This window comes from Vigna angularis, chromosome 7 (assembly GCF_016808095.1).
Source record: "Vigna angularis cultivar LongXiaoDou No.4 chromosome 7, ASM1680809v1, whole genome shotgun sequence".
In the NCBI taxonomy this organism is placed as follows: domain Eukaryota; kingdom Viridiplantae; phylum Streptophyta; class Magnoliopsida; order Fabales; family Fabaceae; genus Vigna; species Vigna angularis.
In genome coordinates, this window is record NC_068976.1 from 8,092,258 (window position 1) to 8,106,703 (window position 14,446).

General features: G+C 34.8%; 1 protein-coding gene across 1 annotated transcript; it reads right to left on the bottom strand.

The window, feature by feature from the left end:
- Positions 1–1,758: 1,758 nt before the first annotated feature.
- LOC108337815 (agamous-like MADS-box protein MADS9) lies at positions 1,759–6,097 on the bottom strand. The gene is made up of 7 exons (XM_017574414.2): positions 5,718–6,097; positions 5,451–5,517; positions 4,861–4,922; positions 4,656–4,755; positions 4,145–4,174; positions 3,983–4,027; positions 1,759–2,103 (listed from the first exon to the last, which is right to left on the bottom strand). The coding sequence occupies exons 1-7, from the start codon at positions 5,903–5,905 to the stop codon at positions 1,969–1,971; spliced, it is 627 nt and encodes a 208-aa protein (XP_017429903.1). The 5' UTR covers positions 5,906–6,097; the 3' UTR covers positions 1,759–1,968.
- Positions 6,098–14,446: the final 8,349 nt, after the last annotated feature.

The window sequence follows — 14,446 nt, forward strand, 5'->3', positions numbered from 1 at the left end:
CCAATACATTATCAATAATATTGTTCTTGCAACACAATTAGCAAATTATATTCCCGGTTAGAAATGTTTTTTCATTTTTCATAAAATCTAAGTTCTAGAAAACATTTCTTTTTCTCTTTTTAAGTTCATTTGAAGTATCATTTTAAAGTCCCGATTAGTACTTGGTGTGATGTATAAAAGAATAAAACAAAGAAATTTAACTCTAAACTTGAGTTTTCATCATCTTCAAAATATCATCATAAGCTTGAGGTTGGTCATGAATAACAACCACTTCATGTACCTATTATCATAAATTGAATAGTTAGTTTTAAAATCACCTAAAACAATTTATGTCTTTAAAATTGTGCTTTATTACACCTAAATGCAATGAAGTTATATCAAAAATTTTAAGTTTTGTCCTTTTTTTGGTTCATTTTTATTTATATTACTCAGAAATTTGATGAAATGGGACACTAATTTGAATCCTTCTGCACTATCCTAAAACATTACCTCAAGAACCATAAAAGTATTAGTACTTTAAATGTAATTCAATAAATAATATTATGTATTTTTTTTAATATAAAAAAATTGAAATTATCAATAGATAAAATATGTTGGTAAATATTGTCACTGTATTAACAAATTTTGGTTGTTTTGTCAGTAAATATTGTGATTTAGTTATTTTTTCGTTTTTTTTTCTTTTTCATTCTTTACTTTTTTTTCTTTTCTCCTCTTCAATGTTGATAATGAATTTATTGCTGGAATGTAAAAGAATCATCTTCAACATTAAAGAAAAAAAGCATATAAATTATATATGGTACCGTTTGAGAAGGAGAAAATAAGGATGAAATCTTATTAAGAGCTGTAGTTCTAAAGGATAATAATAAAGACACTTTCAAAATTGTTAAAAGACTCAGGGCTATTGAATAAGCATATCAAGGAGAACTTTCTTAAAGGTTTTTTTTTTTATTATTATTATCATTGTCGGTTATTCAAATTAAAATGAATGGTCTCATATAATATGAGAAAATGTGTAGTTTAAAATCTATTGATTAAATGTCAGCATTTTCTATAACCTACAAAAGCAACTCTGGCTCATTTGTAAAGAGTGATGATAATACAAAATTCATTTTCTTTTTCAATTTTGTCTTATTAGTATTAAAAAAACAATGATAATTTCTTCCATTATCATTATTTTAACATTATTAAATTTAAATGGATCTCTCCCTTCATCTTTTGGATTAAATGCAATATTGCGACTTCCTTTTAGTGATACAAGCCTTCAAAGACGAAACTATTGTCTCTTGAAATCGTATATATGCAAATAGAGAAAATTCATTCTTTATTTCATTTACTAGTCATTTATCTCCTTTGTAGGGCAGAAAATTCATGTTTAAATAAATTAATCAACTTTGACTTTTCTCTTAAATAATTATTTATTTGGTTATATTATCCGTCTAATTACATGGATTCCGATTATTTTAAAAAGTCGACCCAATATACTTTCTTTACAAAAATACAAACCTCGAAACACTTTCAATAGAGACATGTACACACATTTTTTTTCAATCACTAATTAATTTTAAATATACAATATTATATTTAAATACAATAAAAAAAATTATTTTTCTTTATAAAAGACGTCACTCTAAGAAACACCATTTTGAAGTTTACTTGGATTCTTGATTTTTAACATAATTGAGGAGATAAAAAACATAAAATGTTTTAAACTTGTTTCATATATATACACATACAAATAAAAGAACGAGATGAGAAAAATGAGGAGGCGAAAGTATATATAATAGTGAGACAAACACACAAAACAGGAGACAAAGTCGGAGACGCATAAGAGTGAGTTGAATGACGAAGTGAAATTGAGTTGTTTATTAGCAACAAACAGATAGCAAAACATACTTAAAAAGTTGTGACATGCACATAAGATTGTGATGAAAACAGCAAGATGGAGTTTTGATTTGACAGAGTATTATATCAGATCCTTTCTTGAAGATTTGGCTGCATTGGCTGCACACGAAAGGCAAATGGCATATGGGAATTGTAATCCCTCACACTCTGATCAAACCCGTTCTCCACTTCTCTTGCTCCTTCCACTGCCAAACGTTGTTGCTGTTCAAATAACACAATACACCATCAATTAAATGGCCATGCACAGGGTTAAACTATCTTACAATGTTATTTTATCACAAATTTTAACCTTTTTCATAAGAGAAATACAAAACATAAATTGGACTGTTATGCAATAAAAATATGCCATGAATGGGTGATTCTTTTTCCTATTTATTTTACTTCATTTACGTATATTATGCAGGATATTTAAAGTTATTGTTAAGAATTCAAGAGAAGTAAGATGGACCAAGTTTTACTATCATAAAAAAAATAAATTCATAGATTTGTTGTCTTAATATTTTAGGTTACAAATGGTGTCTTGATCTTTTATATAAATTTATAATTAAAAGAATAATTTTCAAAATATTAAAAATTATTAAAAGGATTGATATATGGTTTTTATGTTCAAAATGACAACAAAACACTCTTATAATATTTTCAATTTCCACGATTATGAAACTATTCCTTAAACATGAAGTTGACAACAGTTTTACTAAATGAAGAAAAAACAATACCATGTCAAAAATTGCAATATGCAAATGCTGCTTGTATATTTCTATATGGAAACATTTAAAAATTGCTGGAGATAGAGCACGGTTTATAAACCTAATATATTAGACCATGGTAATATAAATATTATCTAAAATTTAATATTGGTAACGTTTAAATTGGGTAATAAAATTTAGTTAATGGAGTAGCAAATAAACTACACGAGTTTACAAATGAAGTTCTAACTTTAGAACTATCGTATTACGCTTCAAGATCGGTAAGTCATAATCTTTAAACAATTTATTTTCCAATGACCCATTTGAAGAAATATTACATATACAAGTAGGCATCCACTATGTGGTGAATAATTATGTATTCCATTTTTTATGCAATAAAGTTTTTAATCTAATTGCTGTTAATATTAAGGGATGATAAAGTTTGTCAATTAAGTGTGCCTCCTATCTTATTCAAAATTTTCAAAATGATAATTTGGTTTCATGGAATTTAAGATTTAGATGAAAGAAATGTCTTTACATTGTGTTTTACTCTCAATTTTTGGGAAGGTAATTCTTGTACTAATACTTTTGGTAATCTTGAAGTTTTCCATGCATGAGCAAAATTTTCACTGTTTTGGTATGATATATAGTTTTATTAGTTATGATATTTTTCAAAATAAAAGTTACCTTTTTATTTTGTACAACTGTTTCCATAGATTTTGATCAATATTTAGACAGTCCTTTTGTAAGGCTATAATAGAACACTAGTCGAATCTAATACATGACATTGAAGAAAACCACATTAAAGGTTTTATCTTCTTTTATTCACTTATATACTGTTTTTGAGGTGGGGATATTGGACAAAATAACAACAGAAGCAGAATGTAATAGTTTATTTTTTCTATTTAAGTAAACTCCCTATATGGTAATACAATGGTTATCACATATAAATCGTGGTTTTAATGGTAATCTATAAGTCTCTAAAAAAATTGTAATCTATAACTCATTGGGGTCACAACATAAAAGTTTTTGGACGAATTAAAACCAGATTACGGCCATAAATGTGGTGACACATGAACTTTTCTCAATATTAAAGTTTCTTAACCATAACCTCACTTTAGAACAACTCTATAATGTGTGCCTTGCCTAAACAAACATTATTAAATCCTCTCTTAATTTATTCAATGAGTTGATGAGATAATTTTACAGTTAATTATGTATTATCAGATGTGACTACAAAAAAGGCTTGCCAAACCTTGAATTCTCAAAATGCCAAAAGTTCTAAGTAGTATAGTTTTAGAATGGAAAGAAAATGAAATTAGGAACTTTTCATGGTATGAGATTTGGAAGTAACCATGCATTAAAACAGTGGGTTTGTGTAATGTATTACGTACCCAGAGAAAATTAAGTTCCCTGTTCTCCTCCTCCAAGATCTTGTCCTGAACAACAATGAGAAGAAAAAATGATAAAGTTCGTTTTGCATTGAGTGTGCGCGCGCACGGACACACATATATATTATTTCAATAGCATAAATCAAAGATTTCAATTAAACATACATTTCTCCTGAACATCCTGTACACATCCATCTGCAGAGAAAAACAAGTTCATCTGTCAGATAATGTATATCTTTTGATTTTGGATTCCATTTGATTTTTCAATGAACAAAATAAACTGAATTAGCTACCATGGACACTAAATACATTGCTTAACAATAGAAGCTATATATTATGGTATATTTAAATAAATTTCTTTATAAACATATATAAGAAAAGAGAATAAAAAAAACAAAAGAAGTTATTCAATAAAACTGTTTTGCACATAATATTTTTGTAGAAAATAATTCATGATAATCCAAAATAAAAAATTTTCACTCATGAATTAGTTTTTGTTTTATTGAAGAGTTTGTTTTATTTATTTTTTCTTTTCATTTTCATGCAAGTATTTAGGGAGAAGTTTAGTTCAACAAATTCTACATGTTTTGATTATATACATTTTTAAACCTTCTAAATGACATGGAATAGAAGATGCAGAAAACTTAAAAATTTAGCTTTTTGAAGATTCATTTGCCTGTTTCTCACGAACACTGACGAGACCAGTTTCTAAGGCATCTTCTAAGGCCATGAGTTCCTTGTAGTTCAGAGAGTTTATATCTTCCCCCTTCAAGTGCCTGTAATGAAATAGTTGGTGAAAGATGAAGAGAGAGAAAGAGAGAGAAATAAGAACGTTAAATGGTTTTAAAATATGCAATTTATGTTATGTTATAATAATATACCTGAGCTCAATTTGCATGCTGTCATTCTCTTTCTTGAGTCTCTCAATTTCGCCGTTTAGGTTCTGAGTTCAACAACATTAGTAGTCACAAACCCTAAAACACACTAGTTGTCTTTTCTTCAAGAAAAATAAACATAGAAAAGAGAAGGGAGAGTACGATGTTGCAAAAAGCCAGAAATTCTCAAAAGAAAGGGCTATTTGGAGTAGATCTGACTCTCTATGGTGGTTGTAATGTCAGACAATAGAGAGATCCATCAAGTGTGAAAGACGTTAATTTGCATATAAAGTCTTTATTCCTACACATATATATGTTCAGTTGTTGTTTCATTTTTTTGCAAGGAAAAAAGTAAGCAAGTGAGTAACGTTTTACTGCCAGATCTGTTCATAGATGTTACATTTCTTGTAGTTCCTGCTTCTCTTTTTTGATAATAATAAAAAACAATATAATATGTAGAAGGTACAACCCAAATTTAGATCTACTCAGAGAATTCATAGTTCATGTTTCATAGCATATTTTTAGCAAAAGTAGGTCATATTTTCCTTTGGACAAATCGAAAGCAAACACAAAATAGGAGCCATATATTAACCAACCTCATGCTTGGCGTCCCAAAGCCTCTTCCCTGAGGTCTTGTGGTACCTCTCCAATATGTCAATCAAACTTCCTCAACCAAAACAAAAACCAAAAAGTTAAGACCTTTAATTTGCAGATCAATCAAATAGTACTATTTTCATGCACTTGGGCTTCATAAAACTACCCTTTAAGAATCAAGACAGAAATAAAAAACAAAGAACAAACTTGACATTAGAAACACAAGAAGAAGAAGAAAAGAAACTGTACACAAACGTTAAGATCCTTACGTGGTGGAAGGGCTGATGTAGTCATGCATCTTCCCAGATGCAGCAAAGATGATAAGGGAAACTTGTGCATCACATAGAACAGTGATTTCCTTGGCCTTTTTTAGGATCCCATTCTTTCTCTTGGAGTAGGTAACTTGTCTGTTGCTCGAGTTCTCGATCCTCTTGATCTCAATCTTTCCCCTCCCCATTTCTCCCACTTTTTTCTCTTCTCTCTTCTATGTTCTCTGGTTTTTCTTGCTTGTGAAATGGAAAAGATGAGAGGGTTGCAAAGATAAAAGTAAGAGAAGAGGTAACAACATGACATAACTGGTTTGAGGATAAGGAACTTTCTTAGGGGCACAGTGGAAAAGTGACAAAGCCAACCCAAGTAACTTTTACATGATGTTTGATTTGGCTTTGTTAGTTGTCGCACTTTCTTAACCATTGGTCTCCTTGCACACTCTCATGGTCATTTAATTGCTATGCTTTGTGGCTATTTTTTCTTTTTTGGAAATTTTCATTTAGTTATTTAAATGCTTTATTATCTCTAGGGTTAAGAATCATGGGGTAGGAAAGGGTAGGGTGTGCTTCTGTGACTTGTGAAATTGGGTTTGGTGCTGGCTTTGAACGACACGTAATTAATTTGTATTGAAGTTTGTGTTATACATTTCCAAACTACAATTTGGTAGCCAAGCTTTTCCTTGATAGAATAGGGATTTTGAAAGGAAAAAAAGAAGTGAAAAATTTGGTTTTAAAAAGTAGAGATTAGAATTACTATTTATAATTATAAATAATATTTTTAAAAAGTTGAGAAAATAGTTTATTTGAATGATGAAACAGAGTTAAACTTAATGTATGAAGTGGAATTTGGATTCCAAAGTTTTTTTTTTATGTTATCTGTGTTAAACTTTTAAAATATATATTAATTTTTTTAATATATTAACATTAGTTAAAATTCAATACAAAATTGAACAGAAAATGTGAATTTTATAAGTGATAGAGTATTAAAGAAAATGACTTTTATTATAAAGAAGTGAAATGAAAACATATTTTTAAGTGATGATATTACTACTAATAATATGATATGGTGGAGATATCATCCTGTAGATTTTAATATAAATATTCGTGTTAGTATCCATAAAAATTAAAAATATAAAACATATTTTGTTAGTTTAATTTAGGCCACATTGAATGAAGCATTTAATGCATACAATTCTTTTAAAATATAATAACACTCAAAAATTTAATTTAAAACTCACGAAATTTATTAAAACAATTAAACTATTAAAAGATTATTAGAAAATAAAAAAAAATTTCTTACAAATGGTTCCCAATGTCCCTTTGTGATGATTTCCGATATAAATTCTTTATTCCTTCAAAATTATTTTTCAAAATTTTGTCTTTGAAAGTATTCACACGAGAAGCAAACTTGCTTCTTTGGTAGGCACTTACATTGCTATTTGAAGGGCGAGCTACATAAAATGGTTGTAGGGGACACAAACAAACAAAAGTATAATAATCAGGGATGGACCATCAAATCAGAAGAAGGTTAATTAATCCCGAATTTCCATGACAAAACGAAGCACATATATTTGAAGTAAGGTCTTAAAAGGGAAATGGAAGTGTTTGAAACATAAAGGGAAGTGCACAATTTGGTCTAAGTCAAGGTCATGGTTGAAACAGGAAGAGGAAGAAAGGGTCTTTGTCATGGTTTGAACAAGCACCTGTGTGTGGATGATTCCTAGAGAGGGGAGTCACTGATTTGAAAGCTTCGTAAATTTGTGAAATGACAACATTCACAGAAGGAACCCTAGAATATTTGTCACGCACAAACTGCTTCAATTCACTATATCCATTGAATCATTGTCTGTTTCTCTGGTTGATGGCATGTTTTAACCTTAATTTAGTAAAGTAGGTTTTTGTTAAATTAAATTAAAAATATTTCGATGTGTTTTTATCTCTTGCATTAAATGATTTGCGTTAGATTTAAAAATAACACAAGTAGTTTATGCAAGTTAAAAAGAAAACTTGGTTTAATGCAAGTTAAATTTCTCTCCTTTTGCATATATGCCCCTAGTCAAAAGGGGCCAATTGGTCAACCAAAGAGGGCTGAATGCCCTGATGCAAAAACCAAAGTTTAGAGTGTTAGAATAAACAATAAACATTTTTCAGTTTTAAGTTACATTCAGTTCATTTTATGTATATAAAAGCTGTAATCACATACGGTAAAGGTTAATGAAATTTTTGAGAAGATATTCAGTACTTTGAGTGCCTTCATTTGCTCTCTGTCTTGTTCTTTGTTTTGTTCCGGTGTGCGGTGGCTCTGGCCATCTCTAGTGGAAGAAGGTGGAACCCTAGCAGAGTACTTCTCTATGCTCTCTCTCTCTAAAACTCTCGACATTTCTAATTTCTCTCTCTTGTCACATGGTAGCATTGCTTTTAATCATTAGAGATATTTGGTTTGGGTGCTTTCTCATTTTTGCCCCTAAATCTAATATGGTATCAAGAGCATAGGTTGTATTTCCTTGTGTGTGTGAAGTGGGTGTGTGATCTGTGGTTGGAATTGTGTGTATCCAAAAGAGGAGAAAGAAGGTTTCTTTGGGTGTGTGAAAATCAAAGAAACTACAAGAATCTAGCAAGAAAGCATGGCGGGAATTGGAGGAATATAAGGACCATTACCAGTGTTTGATGGGAAGCAGTTTGATGACTGGCGCATCAAGGTGAAAGCCATCTTTGGCTTCCAGGATGTTTCATAAGTGATAGAAGACGGATTGCCTGAATTGAGTGGAAGAGCTTCTGAAGAAGAGAAGAAGAGTTATAAGATGCAAGTGAAACTGGACAGCAAGGCAAGATTCTTGTTGTACCAGTGTGTCAGCCCAAAGATCTTTAACAAGATCTCTAAGGCTGCTACTGCTAAGGAGGTATGGGACATCCTAGTGAAGACCTATGGTGATGGAGACAAGAACAAGAAGGTGAAATTGCAGGCACTGAGAAGACAGATTGAGATTCTAGTCATGGATGAGAGTGAAACCGTGGCAGAAAATTTTGACAAGGTACAAGAACTGGTGAATAAACTGCGGGCGTGTAAAGATGAGATTTCTGATGAGTATATTGTTGACAAAATCCTGAGAACTCTAACATTCAGATTTGACAATGTTGTGGTGGTTGTTGAGGAGACTCGAAAAATGGAGACCATGGAGATTGAAGAGCTGTTGCACTCATTAGAAGCTCATGAGTATCGCATCAATAAGCGCAAGCAGTGCCAAGAATAGGCCCTATAGGCCATATCTCAGTTTAAAGGGAAAAATGGGTTCAAGAAATGGAGTAAATGTAGAAAGAAAGGTAAAGATTCACTAGAACAGCAAGGGGAAGATTACAGTGAATTTGAGAAAGGAAAAAACCAGAAATCTGGAGGAGAATGGAAGTTTGACAAGAAGAAAGTCAAATGTTACAACTGCCAGAAATATGGTCACTATGCTAAGGAGTGCTGGAAGGGAGAAAGGGGCGAAGAATAAGCCCAAGAAGAGGGCTAATCTGGCCCAAGAGGAAGATTCAGACTCTAAAGCAATGATCTTGATGGCCAATACTGATGAAAATCAACCAGAAAACACCGTGTGGTATTTAGACTCTGGATGTTCCACTCACATGATTGGGAGAAAGGATTGGTTTGTGAGAATGCATGGGGTTGAACATGGTAAAATTAGATTTGTAGACAACAACAGCTTGGCTGTAGAGGGTTCTGGTAGGGTGGTTTTGAGAGGTGAAGAAGAAAGATAGGTGATAATTGAAGAGGTATTGTATGTACCTGGCTTGAAGACCAATTTGCTAAGCTTGGGGCAGCTTTTGCAGAAGGGTTACATGATGAAAATGGAGAACAATTGCCTCAGTGTTTTCAACCAGAATAGGAAGATTATTGTGCAGGCCCAGCTGGCACAGAACATTTAAGGTGGTGATGGAGGCAGTAAATCATCAGTGTTTTACTACAACAGAGAGTAAGGAAGAATGGCTGTGGCACCTCAGATTTGGACACCTAAACTTTAAAGATCTATCCCAGTTAAGCCAGAAAAGTATGGTAATTGGCTTACCAAAGCTGAACATCCCAGAAACAGTGTGCAAGGAGTGTGTCCAATGCAAATAAACCAGGGGTGTTTTTCAAAAATTCTTACCTCAGAAATCTGTAGAGAAGCTTGGGATGGTCTATTCAGATGTGTGTGGTCCTATACAAGTAGAAACACCTGGGGGCAGTAGGTATTTCTTATTGTTCATTGATGATTAGACCAAGAAATGTTGGGTCTACTTGTTGAAAAGAAAGGGGGAGGTGTTACAGATGTTTCAAAAGTTTAAAAATGTTGTTGAAAGACAAAGTGAGAAGAAGCTGAAAGTCTTGAGAACAGATGGAGGAGGAGAGTATACCTCCACTGATTTCAAAGATTACTGTGAAAAAGAGGGAATAGTTCATGAAGTTACCCCTTGTTAACTCTTTGGCAAGTGTACCAAATCGTTCAAAGTAGTAAAACCGGTAAGACCGGATATCGTTTCCCAAGAGACTCGTGTAATACTTTAAAACCGTATAATAAGTTAACTAACTTAGACTAAGAATAACATCATTTTGGTGTGATTCAAGTGTAATAAAATTCCAATGCATATATATACGATAAAATGAACGTCTTAGAGGCTTAAAGATTGAAAGTGGTTGATGGATAATGAAACAATATGGAAGATATGTTGGAGAATGATTGTAATTACTACGCTATCATGCAAATGCACATTACTACTTCATCAAATGATTGCGTTTGTCAACCTTCCTATTATACTCAGACCCAATTCCTTGGTAGAAAAAGCCTAGACTCACTTTTGCAGTCCCAATTCCTTGGTAACCTAGAAAGTTCATCTGCATTACAATTAGAGGTTTAAGACAACTAAAGGATCAAGCTCCATTCCTAGATACAATCTCCTTTAGGCGTTAATTCCAGTTCAAGATCCACACAATACTTTCCAATATCTAGCAAATCTAAGAATCATGCTATGGTTGATCAAGTCACAACAAGCTTTAAGAGAAGGAAATTAAACACTCACAATCAAATGAAAGAAGCTTAAATTCATTAAACCCAAGTGCATTTACATGAAAGTTTCGTAACTACATCATTCCCCAACAAATTGAGATTAGTTCTCCATAGTCATGGAGAACTTGAGCTTACAATGGAGAAAAATGGAAGAATGGGGATCCAAGGAGGAAGGATGGAGAGTTTCCACTGCCCAAAACCAGCTCCCTTAGGTTCGAAAATGGTGTTCCAAGCTTCAGCCGCCGCGATGTCCAACTTCAGGTTCAGAATGCTTTAAATAGAACTAGGGTTCCAGGTCAGCAGAGGTCGCGCCCGGGCGCCCCATTTCTCACGCCCGGGCGTGAAACTCTCTGGAAATTGATTCAATGCTTGTGAAAAGTCGCGCCCGGGCGCCCCATTTCTCACGCCCGGGCGTGAAACTCTCTGGACTTGGACGAAGCGTCCCATGCGCGAGGACGAGCGTCCACTTCTCCTGGGCGAGCGTCCACTCGCTGGCCGAGCGTCTTCTTTTCTCCCTCTGGACGAGCGTCCTATCTGCTGGGACGAGCGTCCGCTCGTGCGTCCACTCTTGGACGAGCGTCCACTTGTTCTGGCGAGCGTTCTGTGCGTGTGGGCGAGCGTCCGCTGAGAGTCTGGACGAGCGCCCTCTCGTGCTGGACGAGCGTCCTCTCGTGCTGGACGAGCGTCCTCAGTGCTGGACGAGCGTCCTCTCGTGCTGGACGAGCGTCCTCAGTGAGACTCGCTGTAAACTCGCGCCCGGGCGCCCCTCTGTCGCGCCCGGGCGCGAGATGCCTTTGTTACTCCTTTAGTCTCCTGCTTTTGAATCTTTTCCTTGGTTCCCAAGTACTTCTCCAATACACACAATTTGCCTACAAATTTGAGGAATTAATGATGAAAACATAGATATAAAGCTTAAGCTAGAAATTCACAAACTTAGATAAAAAGAGAGGATTAAACATGTTTCAAGCTTCAAAAGGGTAGATTTGGTATGAAAATTGGTTCAAAGATAACGGTAAAATTTACCGTTATCACAACCCCAAACTTGAAATCTTGCTTGTCCTCAAGCAGAAAAAGGAATGAAATGGCTTGAACAAACAACTCAAATTTAATGTTTCAACACTCAAGAAGAGTAAAATTCAATCTTGCTTGCTCATCATGTTGACTTGATTTTTGTCACAAGAAGTGAAGCTTTCACTGATGGTACTCACAAAATTACATAAGAAAACTGCTATGTTCTATGAGGGACCAACACACATGGCAATAGTATTTTCTTAACTAACATGGAACCCTTCCTCTGAAAAGAAACTGTTTCACTCACTTTCACAGGTGTATGGGGATGTGTGTCTCTCACTCAAACATCACAATATCACACAATTGAACTTTGCCTTTCATTTCCCTTACAATGAACACACTTACCTATAAATTTGAAGTACAAGAACATTCAAGGCTTTACAAGGGTTAGGTTAAGAAGGAGCTTTGGTTTTTCTAGGCAAAACTAATACTAAGAGAGCATTCATTTTAGCACAAGATAACAAAGTCTCGCGTACTTCCACCAATTGTAAGCAAATCTTACTTCTTTTTCCCTTTTTGTAGTACTTTAAATTTATTTATTTATTTATTTATTTTTTTTTTTTCATTTTGGCTCTTAATGCCATTTTTCTCATGTCACCTCAAATACCCCAAACTTGAACCATTTTCCTGTACCCCACTTGAATGCTCATCTTAGCTTAAGGTAGAGGGATTACAAATTTTTCGGATTGCTTTTTAAGGTTCATGGATGGGCTACATAAGGTTACAATAGGCTTTGGGTTCAAGAACTTAAGACAACAAAGGGAGAACAAGACAACCTTGATCATGTGTATTGAACAAGTAAATGATCCACTTCAGGGAAAATCAGGCAAAACTCAATTGTGCTTCTAAAGTGAATTCATTCAACAATAATTCTGGAGCACAAAATCTCGCTAGGTTACTCAGGGTTCCAAATTTGTTTTCAAACACAATGCCACGCATATTAATCACAAGAAAAACAAAGCATGAAATTCAATCAATCGAGAGTAACCACACTATGTAACTTCACAACTCAATCCAGATTTCTCAAAGTCTCACAGAGTAAGAGCAAACATAAACGATTTCTAGTAAAGTAGTTCAAAACATTTTCATCAACTCATTCATTCAGCCAAGATCAAAAACCAAAAGTTCAAAAAGTACGAGTACTGAAATTAAATTAACTACGGAAGTTAAAGCATGAAAGAAATGAAAGAAATGATTGCTGCCCCTTCTTTGTCTCATCTCCTCAAGAATCACTCTCTGTGTCCTCTTCAGTGGCTTCCTCCTCTTCTTCTTCTCCTTCAGATTGATCTTCTTCCATAGCTTGAGCTCCAGAGGATGTTCCACCCCCTCCGCTGTGTTGGGTCTGGTCCCCAGGCCAAGCTACTCTGGCAGCATACTCCTCTGAAGTCATGAAACCTGGGTGAGAGGAGGCGTAGACATGACGCATCATGTCTGCGTGAGCAAGGCCCATCCTGTAGATTGCTTCAAGCTTTTCTTTTATCTCAGCCATCTGGAAGGGATTTTGGGGTCCGACTTGTTCAGGTTGTGCAGTTGGGTCAGGACGATTTCTCCTATGTGGTCTTGGTGGGTGGGTTGGAGGGATATGTTGACCTTCTTCATCAATCGAACAGTATTGTAGGAAATATGAGCGGTCGATTGTTTTCCGAGGTCTCTCAAATGGAGGATTTGATGTGTCAACCCCAGCAAGCGCACATAAGTGTGTGATCAGAGATGGGTGCCCAAGTGGAGTATTGTTCAGTGGAGTATTGGCACAATCATTGATCTCAGTTGCTATGACTTGACCCACATTAACTGGTTGGCCCTGCAAGATGAAGAAAAGGAGGACGGCCCTACACAAATTAAGGTCAGACATGTGAGAGCAGGGAGATATATTGGCATGGATAAATGCCACCCAGTATTTGCAGAGAGGTGTGAGAAAGGAACGCTTGATATGCAGTGGCTGTCCTTGTCTATTCCTATGGAAATGACCCCTTGGTAAGCATAAAGTCCTCTCAACCTCCCTGAAGTCAACTCCCTCAAAGTCATTGTTGGAGGCTTCAGAATATTGACATTGAGTGTTGCCCCCTGGCCACTGAATGTTCAGGAAGGAGTTGATTGCATCTGCATTGAATGGTACTTGCTTCCCTCTCACATAGCTCATGAACGGTTCAGCTTCATCTGAATAGATCCGGGCATTTGCATAGAACTCCCGGACAAGTGCAATATTAGCTGGGGCAGGGAAGGTGGTGAGGATGCTCCAGTGCCGACGCTCCACCTCTGCCCCAAATTGTGGTGCCTCCGGATGTATTTCTTCAACAACTCGTTCCATAAGCAGCCTTTTGTTCTGTGATGCCTCAAAATTTTGCTGATGTTCTTCGGAGAGGAATGTAGGTTGAGACATCTTGTTCTTCCCTGCCCGCCCCTTTTTGGTAGAAGCAGCTGTGGTTTTGATTCTTTTAGATCCTGAGGCAGATGCCATTTCTGCACAAACATGCAAGTGTTGTGATTTTAACTAGGAGCAACACATAATCAAAGTGAATTGTATTGTTTGTGCAAAAGAATGTTCATTCCAGATTTAAAATCATACTCAAACAGTTAGGGTAAGCAATCACAAACAATCACAAAGAAATCGAAAGA